This window comes from Aulonocara sp. 'chitande type north' Nkhata Bay, linkage group LG5 (genome assembly GCF_057382095.1).
Source record: "Aulonocara sp. 'chitande type north' Nkhata Bay isolate Kocher_YH1m ecotype deep benthic linkage group LG5, A_spYH_male_GT1.1, whole genome shotgun sequence".
NCBI classification, from domain to species: domain Eukaryota; kingdom Metazoa; phylum Chordata; class Actinopteri; order Cichliformes; family Cichlidae; genus Aulonocara; species Aulonocara sp. 'chitande type north' Nkhata Bay.
In genome coordinates this window covers 48,575,615-48,592,077 of record NC_141348.1, presented here as the reverse complement: position 1 = coordinate 48,592,077, position 16,463 = coordinate 48,575,615, and the positions used below count along the sequence as shown (strand labels likewise).

Below are 16,463 nucleotides of genomic sequence, written 5' to 3'. Positions count from 1 at the left end.
TAGTAGTAGTAGTAGTAGTAAGAGTAGGAGTACATTTTACAGAGTAAAGAGCCTGAACTGGGTCACAAAGAGAATCCTTGAAAATATTTCCATATATCATTCATGTCACCAAGAAACTTTTCTCGTGCCTTTTATCATTAAAATAAATGGAGATATGAATTCAAAGCATTTAAACAGTTATGTTCTACAGTATTTACAAGCTTAGACCCACAGCTGTGCTCTGCAGCACTCTATCCTACTAATGCTGATACTTTCATCACAGAGTGTGAGTGTGACTCTTAGGCATCACGCTGAGACGGTGTGCAGATTTAAACTGCAGCAGCATCACTTTGATGCTAAAGAACCAGAAATTTGATGCATGTTTTTGAGCAGTAATATGTGTAAAAACCTTTTTATGTACTGTTAAGGTTCAAAATATTGGGGATGGAGACAAGAGAAAAAACCACAATAACAACACTGGTCCGGCCGGGTTGAGTCAAACGATGATTTAATGATCACACACGTGGGAGATGGACACTGATGCAGACCGCCTCAAAATCTCAAAATGGTGGAGCATTGCTCAAACTTTTATAACCTCTGGTGCCTCCACCTTATCATAAAAAGCCTAAACATTCACATGCTCTCTCTCACACAGCGCCTAAGCTACGACCTTGGCTCCCTGTTTATCTGCTCCTGCTGAAATGGGGCAGAAAACTCCAGCACACTCTGTTCTCTTCTACTCAGACAAATTAGACAATAACCTTCTGCGAACAGTATTTCTTATAACTCAGCAATATAATGCATCATAAAACAATATCATTCATTCACAACAAGTCAGCAATTTAATGTAATGCAAATCAGTTTAACTAATGCAATAGTTATCAGCTTCTTCTAATTCAGGAGAATAATGCAAACTAAAACTACATAATAATTCACAATCTTTAATTAGGGGTATAACATGGCATAAAATAATATCATAATTTTACAGTACTTACACATCAAGTTAAAGTTAAATAAAAACGGTATATTTTAAGAAGATTTCATAGTTTACAGATGTTTCTGTTCAGCCAGGAGGCTTTGGTGTATATGTTTACTAAGACTGTCACACAATGTCTTTGTATTCTAATATGTGTATTTATATATTTTGTTTGTTTGGCTGCTTTTTTTGTGTGTTTTAGGGCGACAACGCCCGGCAGAGACATGGGGAACCTTGTAGAGTTCCAGTACCTCATCACCTGCTGGTCAACCTGAAGAGCTTCACCTACAACAGCATAGGCGAGGACACGGACATATTCTTCTCCCTGTACGACCTGAGAGAGGGAAAGACCCTCAGGTAGGTGGCAGCTGAACAGTCGAGCACAGAGGTGCAGATTTCCAAAAAGTGTGGGTGACACTCTTTACTCGTTTGATGTTTCGCAGCACCGGCTCTGTGATGATTAGTCTTTTCATATTTGTGCTGTAAAGCTTGTTGCTGTTCGGTCAAGTCAAACTGCATAGAAACATTTTCCACAACAGTTTGTTTTTCACTATAATAATTATTATTTTTTAATTTAACATTAATAGTCTCTCACAATAAATAAATATCCTACCAATCAGCATTCATTGCCATTTTATTCTTTTATAACTTCAATATTGATTTGTGGACAACAGCCAGAATTTTCAGTCCCATGTTTGGTTTCTTGACATTGTGACACGACGCCATCACAGGAGAAACACCCTGATTATCAGCAGCAGGTAAAGCTGAATGTCAGCAGCACAGCAGGAGGAGCAATTATCCTTCAAATGAGCAAAGAGGAAACAGATGCAAGGAGACGCTTACAGAGACAAAAAGTCTGTAACTACGCTAAGCTAGGATGCTAACCTGAAGGAGACGACCTCAGCTCTATGTGACCCTGAAAAAGTGACCCTGTGTCCCAATAATGACATTCATATGTTACTGAATTGCTTTCTGTGGAGCCCCTCTGGTGACATGAGTGGGGAAAATTGTTAAGTTAATGATGCTTTGAAGTGAGACAGTAATAAATAAGTTATAGGACTGTAATAAATACACTGTGGCCATGTTTTGGTTAGAAATCAGTGTGTTGATCACACCGAGTGAGCACGGAGGCTGTTATCACCCAACAAGTAAGAGGAAATGATATTTAAACTTTATTGAAATTTTAATATGAATTCCTGTGATTTTCTTCATTGATGTTGTCAGGTGGGGCTTTAATGTTTTAGCCTGGCCCAAATTCTTCAACGTCATCTCAAGTCAACCGTTAGCTGAAACTTGGACACAGCTGAGTTTTCCAGCAGGACGATGATCCCACTCTCTGTTTAGGGAGAGATAACCTGGCTAATATTAACCTTAACCAAACATTGCTGTAGGTGTATGTATATATTAGACTTATATACTTTTGATCCAGTGTGGATCAGAGAAAATCCAAATTAAACTTGTTCAACCAATAGTTGCTTTTTAAAGCCGTAAATAGAAAATGTCATGAGAATATTCATTTATTTTTCCGAGTATTCGCTGTTTTTTTGTTCTGGGCCTACTCAGTGCTATAAAAAGTTCTGAATACAGGCTGACATATGAAAAAGTTTCACTGCGTATTTTGGGAATTTGATCTTTTGAATCTGTTGATGAGTGAATCACTGATGATTGCATGTGTGAGTCACAGCGATCCGGGTTAGAAACCTTTAAATAAACCAAACGCTAACACACATTCAGTAATACAGCTTCCTTTTGAGGGAAAACCAGCACACCGCAGACCACGGCCTCTCTATGTGAGGATCTAAACGTATTCTACGCTAGATTCGACACAGCGAACACCATGAGACCGGACAGTGTGCGCACCGCGGATGACGTCAGTGCGCACACTGTGTCTGAGGAGGATGTGCGGAAGTGCTTCAGGAAGGTGAACGCACGCAAAGCTACTGGTCCGGACGGGATTCCCGGCCGCGTCCTCAGGTCATGCGCGGCTCAGCTGGCTGGAGTGTTCACGCACATCTTCAACCTTTCCCTCTCTCTGTCTGTAGTCCCAGCCTGCTTCAAAATGGCCACCATCGTCCCTGTACCCAAATCCTCCACCATCTCCTCATTGAACGACTGGCGACCTGTAGCCCTGACCCCCATCGTAAGCAAATGCTTCGAGAAGCTGGTCAGGGACTTCATCTGCTCTGCACTACCCGACTCACTGGACCCTCTACAGTTTGCATACCGCCACAACAGGTCCACTGATGATGCCATAGCCCTGACACTACACACTGCCCTGTCACACCTGGAGAAGAGAGACACGTATGTGAGGATGCTGTTTGTAGATTACAGCTCAGCATTCAATACCATCGTTCCCTCGAAGCTGGACAGGAAACTGCAGGATCTAGGACTGAGCAGCTCCCTCTGCAGCTGGATCCTTAGCTTCCTGTCTGACAGACGCCAGGTGGTCAGACTGGGCAGCATCACCTCATCCCCCATCACACTGAACACTGGTGCTCCACAGGGGTGTGTACTGAGCCCTCTCCTGTACTCACTCTACACCTACGACTGCACAGCCACTAACAGCTCCAACATCATTGTGAAGTTTGCGGACGACACTACAGTGGTGGGTCTTATCACCAACGGTGATGAGACGGCTTACAGGGAGGAGGTCAGCGCCCTGACCCACTGGTGTCAAGACAACCATCTCACCCTCAACGTCGCAAAGACAAAGGAGTTGATAGTGGACTTCCGGAGGTGCAGAGAAGTACACACCCCCATCACCATCAACGGCGCTGCTGTGGAGAGAGTGAGCAGCTTCCGGTTCCTTGGAGTACATCTGGCTGAGGATCTTACGTGGTCAGTACACACAAACAAAACAGTGAAGAAGGCGCAGCAGCGCCTCTTCTTTCTCAGGAGACTGAAAAGATTCGGCATGAGCCCCCGCATCCTCAGGACCTTCTATCACTGTGCCATTGAGAGCATCCTCACTGGATGCATCACCACCTGGTATGGCAACAGCACCGCCTACAACTGCAAAGCTCTCCAGCGAGTAGTGTGGTGCTCTGAACGGATAATTGGAGGTGAGCTTCCCTCCCTCCAAGACATCTACAGGAAGCGCTGCCTGAGGAAAGCGGGGAGGATCATCAAGGACTCCAGTCACCCCAGCCATAAACTGTTCAGACTGCTTCCATCAGGAAGGAGGTTCTGCAGCATCCGGTCCCGTACCAGCAGACTGAGAGACAGCTTTTTCCACCAGGCCATCAGACTGCTGAACACGTCATAGACACCTCAGCTTCACTACTGGAACTTCAACATTATGCACTCCACACTGTATATAAATGCCACTTGTTTTGCACATATTCAACTCTGTATATTTTATATATTTTATTATTATTATTATTATTATTATTATTATTTTATTTTATTTTTTTTACTATTTAATTTGTAAAAATGTGTATACACACACACACACACACACACACACACACACACACACACACACGTAGGAAAATATTTAGTATACACATCCAGAAATGCATACACTATTATATATTGTACATATATTTATTAGTTTCAGGTTGGCCATTCTTGTATTTTGCTCGTTTGTGTTGTTGTGTTTGCACATCTCTGTTGCTTGTGGGGCTCGCACACAAGAATTTCACTCGCATGTGCTGTGCCAGTGTGCCTGCACATGTGATGTGACAATAAAAGTGATTTGATTTGATTTCATTTTGTTTGAAAACACATAACTAAATAATAAATAACAATTTGATGATGTTGACATTTAGTTTCTGTTGTGTATCTGAGGCCAGAGGAAGTTTTTAATCGGCTTTAATGGAAGAGTATGTGAACGGTCTGCCAGGATCATGAGGCTGAAGCTGGGAATCGCAGGACTGATGTTGAATGTTAATAATGACCCACAAGCTGGGTGTGAGTCAGAACAGTGAGAAGAGTTCTGGATTAAGTTGGATGAAGAGGGAGGAAGATAGGGCGGAGGAAGGTGCACACAGGTGGAAGGTATCTTAGGTAGAAGAAACAATCTAAGAGACTGCAAGGTGGTGTCGGGGAGAAGGCGGGTGTTCGGCATTGGATGGTAGACTGTAGGATGACTTTAGACACCAAGGAGAGGAAGCGAGGAGCCGAGGATTAATGTGGTGGAAGCTGAAGACAGAAGGATGCTGTGAAGAGTTCAGGAAGGACTTGAGACAGACTCTGGGTGGGAGGGAAGAGTTACCAGGTGAAGATCAGCGAGCAGCAGTTTGGCTTCGTGCTGAGACGACAGATGTTTGTTTCGAGTGTTTTACGGCGTCTTTGTGGATCTAGAGAGTTACGGGGCATTATGGGGTGCCTAACTCAGCAGTGAGTTAATTAACCGAACCCCACGCTTGGCTTTGGACTGTTGGAGGTGGGAGTAGCCAGACACACCGTGACAGGCAGAGCAAAGTCCACAGACAAAGTCTTCAGGCTGGATTCAAACCCAGGACCTTTACAGCACCACGCCACAGTGTGCTGCTGTAAATATTACATGACCCCCCCCACACCACCGCCTGACGAATACCCATCAATTATGCATTCGTGCAGAGATCTCAGTGCCAACATGAAGAAGCAGTAATGTCAATAAGGAGGCTGATAAAGGCCACGTTTATGAGTGTTTGGGGGAAATAAATGTAGAGCTGAGTCTGTGAGGATGTTGATGTTTAGCAGACAGGACGTTTTTGGCTCTGTGTGATGTCTGAGCGAGGCGAACGTGTTCCCTCCAGGGAAAGAAAGAAGCTCGGTGAGCAGCCCCTTTTCCCCATTCTGGTTCTCTCTGTATCATCATTACAAACTAGCTAATAGGCTCCGTCCTCCCATCACACCAACAGTCCAGAAATAAGTTGACCTTGGCAGCTTGTTTTCACAGCCAAGTCTGACTCAGCGTTAGAGTCTAATGACCAGAGCTGCTCCTCTGAGATGCTCAGATGACAGAGGAGAGGAGACCTTCAGCAAACTTTATTGGTTTCATTTTTCATCTACAAACATAACCAAAGAGACAGTTTAACATATGTACAGTCACAGCTCCCCGATCCTACACACAGGAACTAAATAAACGCCTCAGTGCCTGACTTTCAAAACATTCAAATCTGTTTACCTCCAGCTCATCTCTCTACTCAGTACTTACTTTTAAAAGTTTTGCTTTAACCGTCCACCATTTTTTCCCAGAAATTTCTTCAACCTTAGATTTGCAATGAATCCTGGGCCACGAGGGATACACCCGACCCGTCCTTCAAATCCAGGGAACAGGAGCACGCATTTGTAGACTGCATTTGGAGGAATTTGGACAGCCTTCATCGCTTAGCTGTGATGTAATCAGCCTTGAATTTGGACGTAGCCGTGAAAATCCAAAAGAAGAAGCGCAGTCCAAACGTCCCGAACTCTCTCCACAGCTCCACACGCTCACAACCACCTTCACACACTCACTCACACTCCCAGCATGCACTGCAGACAGAAAAGGAGACGGCGTCACAGCTGCCTGAAACGTTCTAAATAATGCTTCAGCTGCTGAGACTGTTTGCCCTGAGAGGAGCTCTGATCGGTGCAACTAAAGCACCAGCCTGTGTGGATCCCTCTGAGGTGGAGGCTGAGGTTTGTGATGTGGTTAGATCTCAGCAGGCGACGTCTCTTTTCTTTGGTTTTCATCCCAAAAGTCATCCCAGTGTCTCTGTGGGGATTTTTTGACTCGAAGCTGAAACCTTTCTTCCCTCCTCGCAGTCGCCACAGGCAAACTGAAGACTCCTACATGCTTTGGGCATCAGCAAACAGTGTTTTATTGTCAGGAAATCTAAAGTAATAACGTTTTTTTTAAAACAGTTCAGTTTTTAAAAGTTCAGGAAGCAGAAGACTCAAATTTCCTCCTTTTAAGCTTAAGCGCCTTTCATCAGATTGCTGCTTTGGGGTTTGCAGATTTCTCGTTTGAGTTCAGGTCGAAGTGTTTCATCAGGATTTTGCAAAACTGGTGTTTTAGCAATAAGCAGACTAAACAGTTTCATGCTGAGCTCTGTGTCTGTGAATCTTTTCTCTCACACTCCAAAGTTGTGTTTGTTTGGTTCATTTGCAATTAGAAATTTGCAGGTAGGTGAGAATCTGAGTGTGAATGGTTGTCCTTCTCTAGCATCTCTCCATCGTGCACTCTTCCTCTCCATCAGTGTCAGCTGGGACTGGCTCCAGCCCTCCTGTGACCCTCTACAGGATTAAGTGGGTATAAGTGGGTATAGCTAATGAAGGATGGAGTCATTTGGAGTAATTTCTTGTAAACACAAAGGCTAAAATGAGGCCGATGGTGTGAATTTCAATTAGTTCTTATTCTTAATGTAAAACCGAAAAGTACAGAGTTTGCCAAGAAAAACAAAGTGAGAACACGAAGCCGACGGCTCAAAGCAAAGATGAGAAGAAGCTCAAAGAGACTTCAAAGTGATCGCCATGGTGATTGTACTCTAAAAACACGAACAGGTAGAAACCGTCCTGACTGCTCACCGCTGCCTTTCTTACTGCTGAAGTTCAGGCTCTGGCTGCTGGGCTCGGCAGACGGCTTTAACCACACTGGGCTCTTTGCTAGCCGGCTGTCTGTGCAGACACTTGGAAAGAGCCGCTGTTGTGTTGGTGGTTTGATGCAGTTGTGTCTGTCCTGGGCACAGTTTGCACTTAGTTTGTCCGAGTCTCCGCTCCTCAAGAGTTGCAGACAGCTCTGCTACTTTCCTCCTTATGTAAAAAACTTGACCTGCTGTCAGCATCAATGCTGGAATTTTACCCAGAAGACTGAGGTTCAAGTCGAATGCTGGACTTTGACTGTTTCACTCATTTCTAGACATGTAGTTTTTACTCACTGCTTTGAGGGATCCTCATCATGGACATCAGTGTTGATTGTTGGTGCCACTGTTACACACTGTGTTTGTTCAGGCATCAACACCTTGACACGGTGGCTACAGTGGTGTGAAAAGTGTTTGTCCCCTTCCCTTTTGCATGTTTGTCACACTTAAATATTTCAGATCATCAAACAAATTTAAATATTAGAAAAAGATAACTCAAGTAATTTTATTGTTAAGGAAGAAAGAGCCAAACCTACACCTGTGTGAAAAGTGATTGCATGTTTTAGGCAGTGATGGAGGCACAAGTCAGATGCTGGAATTTCACTGTAAAGCCTGAGGTCCCCGTCCTGCGTCATTAAGGCTTCTGTTTAACATTCATTTGAGCGTATTTGTGTGGTTGGTTTGGGAAGAGATTATGATTCGAGGTAACTCGCTGCACTGGCTTCTGGTTACGTTTAAAATCAGTTTGAAATCTTGGATTTTACTGTTGTGGCATTACGAGGTGAGGCCTCACATATCGCGATCTTCTCCATCCTTATCTCCAAACTGGATCCGTATGTTTGCAGATAGAGGTCTTCTTGTGGCGCCACGTTCCCGTCTGAAAACTAAGATGGGCTGAACGTACAGCTGTCGCCTGTCACAGTGGGCTGTTCCACAAGCTTCTCTTTGCACTCGTTAATCGTGGGATCCTTCAGTAAACGTTTGTGTTTGCGTTGTTTTAATACCTCAGTGAAGCATTTTGTGACTGATTCTTGTGTAAAAAAAAAAAATTACTCACTTACTTACTAAAATATGTTTAGCATGTTTGTTTACTGGAAACATGTTTTTTGTCATATGTTACAAACAAGTACAACATAAAACAAAACTAGTTATGAAATGCAGTGTATTTGTATGGGAGGGGCTTATGTTAGGAGAGAGGGCTGACTAATAACCATCTGTGATTAAAATGAACTAATGCTGTGCGAGGCATGACCCAGGATCCTGTTCTCACTGAGACATAATCGCGTTTGTCTTCTTCACACCAAATCAAAGAAGCCCACCCCTCTTTTATCAGCAGCTCCTTTAATGTCAGGCTGTTGTTCCTCTGTTGAGTGTCTGTTCTGTGTAATGATAGCAGTCATGGAAAATTGGCTGTTTCACTCTGAGTCTCTTCGCTCGAGTCGATTGAATATCTAAAATAATACTGTAAATATATGCAAGGTGTAGTTAGAGGCCTGTGCAGAATCACTGGCTTAATGTGATGCAGTGAAATCAGCCGTTAAATCGGTTAAATTGAAATAGCTTCACTCTACTGAATTTGATGAAAGTAATAGAAGATAATTCAGCCGGGTCATGTGTTTGGATATTAATCCTTTGACTGGAAGGTTGTGAGTCGCTGCTTTTGCTTTTCTCTGTCCCAGATTGAGGAGCAGATACTGGGAACAGTGGGTGACCAGAGATTCCTCCTTTATGTGAAGTGAACTTTTCTGTTTTTAAGAGTGTGATAAGTTTCTTTTTTATTGTGCTTTTATTTTTTCTATTTATGATCGTTTTTACTCTTTTAATGTATTCCCCAGTTTATGTTTTTTCTGCAGTTTAAAGCGGTTTCATAAAAACCTATTACTGCATGGTTTATCATGTTTGATAATAATACAGACGATGCAACAATGATGAAGGAATATTAATTAATTGGATGTCTGTGTGACTTTGCAGAAAAAGAATAAAGGGTTGCATTAATGCTGTGAATCATACCACAGCACCAATACAGCAGAAACCTCGTTGCGACACAGAAAGATCGGTGGTTGCAGTGAATTATTTGTGCTTTCATGACAGATTGCAGTGACCAGCTGGTCGCCAGAGGAACGATCATTTCAATCTAACTTAGAAATGTAAAGATTGGCGACACGTTGGAAACAATCTGAGTCAGTCTGTGACAGTGAGCGCAACGCATGTCTTTGGGGAAAAGACAGAATTGTTTCCATCTCCGTGTACGTTGCTTATATTCCTCTATAAAAGGATTTTTGAGCATCCACATCAATTTACAGTTTTGCAGGAATTTACAGGAGTTTCTGTTCCATGTGTACGAGATGCAGTCTGGACTCTGAATTTAGTTTATTAGAGTTAATCACTGTATTAACACAAACAGAGTGCAGACTCACATATTTTCTCACTATCATATTGTATCGCTTTGAAGATGCAACTGGCTGCGAGTGGTCGCGGTAATTTCGGTGAATCCACCGTCTCCATCCAGTGTTTCCTCTTGTGTGATTACTGCATTAAATAAACTTGTTTCCAGATCTGACGAGTTCACCAAAAAAAGAAATCAGCTCCAGAAATGAGTCGGTGCCTGCAGACCCCTCAGATAAAATAGAAATATACAGAAAAATATGTAGACGCTGCTTTGCGTGACAGCTGGGACTACTCCAGCTGTCAGAGGATGTTTCTGTAGCTGATTTCTCTCATCGTAACATCTGTCCATCGCTGTCACTTCCACAGCTTGCTTCTGAAGCTTGGTAACATTTATAGGTAATGTAGGACTCCAGCCTCTGGTCCAAGACAGCGAGCGACTCACCAGACTTTAGAAACAGGAGTGCGCAAACATGGGACTGACGCGAGGTTATCTCCAACTTTTATACACCTGATTCATCTTTTCTCACATAAAAACAAATCTATAGACACAGTGGTTGATTCCTGTTAACGCTTTATGGACAGTAAGCTCATAACACAGTGATGGATCTAGTAAAAAAAAGACTAAACTAAAAGGTCTCAGTACATCAGGGGAAGGAGACTAAGCAGTAGGAGATAGAAGTAGAAAATTACTATATTGTCCTGTTCTTATCAGATATTGAGAAAATCCTCATGACTGACGCATTTCCAAGTCCCTGATGGAGGCAGGAAAGTGAAAGTAGGCAGTAAGATTCCAGTTTGGATCTCCTGACAGGTGAAAAATCTGTTCTTTCCCTTCCTCATGAAGTGTGTCTGCGGTGCAGTGATGTGGTAGCGGCCTCAATATGTGATTTTTATTAACGTGTCTTTGGACAAATTTCCTTTGATAAGCAAAGGTCGTCCTGGCTGTGAGTGCTGTCTGTGCTTGAGCTGAGACTCTTCTGCCTGTACAGTATGTTTATATTTAGACTGAATGTCAGTGGTGTGGAAATAGTAATGGATTTCCATAAAGTGCATATGTGTGTGTGTGGGTGTGTGTGGGTTACTGCAAGCCCACACGTGCATGCATGCGTACATAAATGTGCAGTACAGCAGCTTATGTCTGCATATGCATGCAAGTACCCACATCTGTGTGCTGGGAGGAGTTTGGATAGGTCAGGACGTCTTCTGATTGCATCTGCATTGTTTATCTTCCCTCTTTCATATTGATGCAGCGATAAAGTTAATAATTCAGCCGTGTGTGTGTGTTTCTCCTCCTCTTAGTGAACAGTCTTTGTCATATGTGTATGATTCATTCACTTGTTCCTGCTGCCACCCAAAGGGATAGTTACAAATAACTTCGGTGGATAAAAATTCCCCTCTTGCTGATGTGGGCGGTCTTTTATCCTTGAAGCTCGCGTCCTCTGCCTGAGGCTTGGAAGCTTGAGGGTTCTGTGCAGTGTCTTTGCTGTTCCTAGGACTCTGCTCTTCTGGACAGAGATCTTGGATGTTGTTCCTGGGATCTGCTGGAGCCACTCGCCTAGTTTGGTGAGTGCCTCTTCTTTGAACCCTTGGTACTTCTCCAGCTACTTGTGTTCCTTCTGACTGATGTTGCTATCATTCGGATCACTACATCTATTGCTACAATGCTATTTTGTCAGTCTGTATTTGGAACTCACACAGGATCTTAGCATTTTGACCTCGGGACTTCCAGATTATACTCGGCACAGATGTTCCTGTACACTATGCCGGCCACTTGGTTATGGCGTTCCATGTATGCCTTGCCTGCTAGCATCTTGCACCCTGCTGTTATGTGCTGGATTGTCTCTGGGGCATCTTTACACAGCCTGCACCTGGGGTCTTGCCTGGTGTGATAGACCCCAGCCTCTATGGATCTTGTGCTCAGAGCTTGTTCTTGTGCTGCCATGATTAGTGCCTCTGTGCTGTCTTTCAGTCCAGCTTTGTCCAGCCACTGGTAGGATTTCTGGATATCAGCCACTCTTCATGGTTCCCATTTGCCTGTGGGATCCCAGGTGCTTGTAGTTGTCCTCTATGTCTGCAATGTTGCCTTCTGGTAGTTCGAGCCCCTCAGTTCTGACTACCATCTCTCTCTTTGTTATCATCCGACTACACTTCTTCAGTCTGAATGACATTCTAATGCTTTTGCTGAACCAGCTGCTAATTGATGAGAGACACCCGGAATGGCTAACTGAAAGCTGGACACTCTTAATCCCCAAGGATCCCCGGAAGAGACCGGTCCCATCCAACTAGCAGCCAATAACCTGCCTCAGTACCACACACGCATAAATATGAGGGAAGAACACGCCGTCTTCTTCCTACATAACATATAAACAAATAAAATGTTCTTATTTTGTCGATTATATCATTGTTTTCTTCCTTGAATCAAACTCTGACTGAATGAAAAAACAACCAGCAACAATATTTAAAGAAACAAAAGCAGGATTTAGAGCTGAATGTAAAACCCATATCTCAGTCTTTCTTTGTGCCTCCTCACCCCCACATCTTCCACTAAGTCACAGCGTCCCACTGTTTGAGGAGAAATACATATTTATTGTGTTTTGTTGTATTTGTTTGGCCCTCAGTGTCTCTGGGGGATTAGAATAAATTGTTCCATTTAAAGAGCCAGACGCAGTGTGTGTCTGTGTTGTAGGGATTTGTGGGTCCTCGTTGTTGTTTGCGTATTACCTTACACTATAACCTCAGAGTCTTATCATATGTGGCGGGGGGTAATCTGCTGAGCAATAAAGACTATATGAGGAACAATGTTCTATAATGAGATACTGTATTTAGTTGGGCCGTTTATGTTAATGAGGAAGTTCAGTTAGAGGATTTCTAACGATTGGTGTGTGAACACATCGTCAGCCAACAGCTCATGTTTGAGATGATTTATTACAGCAGCAGAAAATAGTTTTAGTTTGTCATCAAGGCTCTGAACTCCTCACTTCAAACTAATATGGCAGAAATTTGTGAGCGTTGAGTGAATCGAGCGTACAGGTGGATGCAGAGCACCGGCACTTCATTAGACCCGTGAGCTGGGAGGGCATGTTTGATGTGTGACGACGTAGCTCGACGTGTCATCCTGATCACTCGCAGGTTTCACTCCATGAACGCAAACAGATCATGTAAAAACTAGAATTTGCATTTTTTGAGTTTATATTATGATTCATGTTGTTACAACAATCTGTCGCACAGGTGGCAACATGTGCAATCTACTCTGTGATTGACCTCGTAATGTGATCACTTCTCTTCCCTGCACAGTCAGCTGATATCGGCAGCATTTCGAACCTCCACATAATCAGCATCTTCATTCCTTCATTCTGTTGTCTTTACCTGAGCTGAAAGCCAGGCGTGCCATTTCTGAGCATTGCTCACCTCAGGTGCGTCAGAAGCCAAGCTCTTCAGCAGACCCTTATTATCACCGCTGCAGAGAAGTTTCCCGATGTAAAGGCCATCGTCTCTGCCACCTCACTACGTGTGCTGAACACTGACGCAGGACTGCAAATATTCTACTAGTGCAGCTCAGAGAGAGACTGACTCACTGAGAATCGCTGCTTTCATTCTTCTGTTGTCTAAAGAAAAGGAGCCAGGAATGGAGGCAACATATTAAACAGGGAAGGGATTTACTTAACAGTGCTAACGAAGTGATGGCTTCAGTTGAAAAACTAATAAAATGAGAGTAGATAATACTCTAATGCATTGTCTCTTAAACCCTTTTGCCCAGGACTGACTGTCAGAGCGTTCGTCCTGATTTTTCTCAGCTCGGTCTTGTCCAGAAGAATGAAGAACACGTTCTCCATCGCTCTTCTACTTCTTACACTTATTAATTTGCAGGAAACTTTTGTCCTATGCATTGTAAAATTGAGGTACAAACCGAACTTGAGCAGATAAAGGAACAGACAGAGAAAATCAGGCCCTCGCTGCTCCGTCTTTCATGCCCATAAGTCTGTAGGCGCATGAAGCAAATGGGAAATACAGAGAAGTGCAGCGGATGGTGATGGAGAGATGAAGGGCTCATTAGGTGGGTAAGTGCTCTCAGAAGTGGCAGCTGCTCAAGCAGTTTTTGAAGGCAGAAAAAAAGGATTTCGCTGACTGAACCCAGTTCAGAAACTCCACCAGGAGAAGATCGTGGATTGAGATTTTCTGGCTGGCAGTCGAAGAGCCGGACCGTTTTGTTGGAGGCATCCCAACTCAGACTTCTCTGCTGTGCTGTAAAAATATCAGAAGCTAAAATATAACCTTGGTCACTCGTTTATCATTTTCCTAAACAGGCATGACTGTGGTAGGGATATGTTGACTCGTATCTAATTATCTAACATCCTTTTAAATGTAACTCAGTTCATTACAGACTCTGGGGCTGTTCATGAAGCTCATAAGATAAAACTGTTTCCTCGTTTCTGTCATAAAGACGTTCTTACGACTGTGGATCCTTCATTGATGAGGATCGCCGATGTACAAATAATCGCTGTGAGCCAAAAACTCAGACTTTAGTTTGTGCTTAACACTCAAATATATAAGGCTGAATATCCCTGTCAGCTAATATTTGTATATTGATATTGTTGATTGATGTCGAAATATCATTCCCGATCTGGATTCCCGTTTTGTACCTCCGCATCTCGATTTTCTGGCATCTGGCCTGAGGCGACCTCGCGTGATGTAAGACCTGCCTGCTTTAAGACTGACGGGCATCAAGAAGAACACGACAGTAAGTCAGCGAGTATCAGTGGATTTATGTGCGGCTCGCTCCTGTCAGACGTACTTATGATTTGAGAAATCTTCTAATGTGTCTGAGGCACGACGTGGCTGAACAAAGGCCCGTCAGCTCCGTCGCGTTTCCCTGGATAAATATGGGTTAAAAGAACAGAGTCGCTGACACCAGCAGACAATACTTTGCTGTTCCCTGAAGCGAAAAAGGCTGAGACATGCTGATTTAGAGTTTCCTCACTGCTGGTACTCGCTGGGAAAAGGCTTGAGCAGAAATCCAAAAGAATTTTTATCTCTTTCAGAAATCCCTCGAGGAGACGGAGAGAGGGCGCCGGGGGTAAATTGCCAGCGGTTAGAGCTTCTCAACCTCAGGCTTGAGCAGCGTGTGCAGTTGACATGTGGCTGATATGAGGAACATTTAAAGAAAAACAGAAGTTTTTTAAGTTTTATTCACAGACTCTGCCAGATAAAGCCATCTGGCAGAATCTGTGAATAAAGAGAGAGAGAGACGCCACACACTGTTTCCCGTATCTCTTTTTCTCAGGTCAAATATCAGCGATAAAGCAGCACAGAGGCGGTGACGACCTGATCTCACTGAAAGAAATCGTTTTTACTAAAACTAACCAAAGTGGCCGTTGATTGTGTTGTTTCAGTGAGAAGTTCATGGTGAGACTGAACAAGAACGGAGGTCCAAAGAATCCAGAGAAGGTGGACCGGCTGTGTGCCCTCTTCACGGTAACAACACACACACACACACACACACACACACACACACACACACACACACACACACACACACACACACACACACACACACACGTTTAATGAAACTCGTGGTGCAGTGATGGTGTTTCGTGTAATTTAAGAAGGGAACAGTTGAAAAACTGAGGATCTAAAAGTGAGGAAGCATTGCCCCCTGTTGCTCTGCAGCAGAATCAGTCTGCAGATCGTTTGATGCATTTTTGCTGCACTAAAGCTCCCAACGTTCACTGATGCAGTTATTTGAATTCTTCAGTAATTACAAAAACTCAATTGAAGTCAGTATTATAAGGTGAATGCATGATTTACATGTAAGTCACAGGGGAGATGAAACCAGACGTGCTTAAATGATTAAGCTGGTTAAATCTGAGCGTTCTTGTTTCAACCCGAGCTGGAATCAGTCCATATATGTCTAAATTACACACATATTTATAAAAGTAATAAAACAATCCACTGATGCAGCAGTCTAAGCAGAGCTTCTTAGTCCTCCTGTCTCCCTGGGCCACCTCCTCCAGCTCTTCCAGGGCCTTCCCAAACCCAGCAAACCCAGGACAACTGGCTAATTTTCATGAAGCTCCTCAAACTAAATATCTCTGAAGCTGAGCCCAGTCAGAAACTAATTTCCTCTGAAGCCTTATTCTTAGCTCGGGAGCCATAAGTGAGAAACATAGACCGACCGATAACAACTTCACCTACCCGCTCAGTGAGTGGTACAGCATCCACATCAGTCTGTCTGGCAGTCTCCTGCTCCAATCTTCCTCAACTCATGAACAAGATCCAGAGAAACTTGAGCTTCTTAACTTGGGGCAGGAAATCATTCCTCTCCCGGAGTGTTAGAAACCACGATTTTCCTGCTGAGAAGCAGCGCCTCAAGGTGGAAGTGTTAATTATCATTCCAACTGTGTTGCATTTGGCTGCAAAACCTCCCCAGCTGGAGCTGGAGATCACCTCTGACTGGACCAGCAGCACCATCATCTGCAAAAAACAGCAAAAGATGTGATCCAGGAGCTCCTGGCTCCACATCGGAGTTCTGTCCATAAACGTTACGAACAGAAACTCAGAGCACAAACCTTCTT

General features: G+C 43.6%; 1 protein-coding gene across 11 annotated transcripts in view; it reads left to right on the top strand.

Annotated features, from left to right (window-relative positions):
* The window catches only part of LOC147331616 (dedicator of cytokinesis protein 3-like), a 231,669-nt gene that overhangs the window by 174,117 nt on the left and 41,089 nt on the right, over nt 1–16,463 (top strand). For all 11 annotated transcript variants that reach the window (XM_086294022.1, XM_086294019.1, XM_086294015.1 and 8 more), the window contains 2 exons: nt 1,158–1,312; nt 15,282–15,363. In XM_086294022.1, the coding sequence (XP_086150148.1) occupies nt 1,158–1,312; nt 15,282–15,363 (237 nt within the window). The remainder of the gene's footprint in view (nt 1–1,157; nt 1,313–15,281; nt 15,364–16,463) is intronic.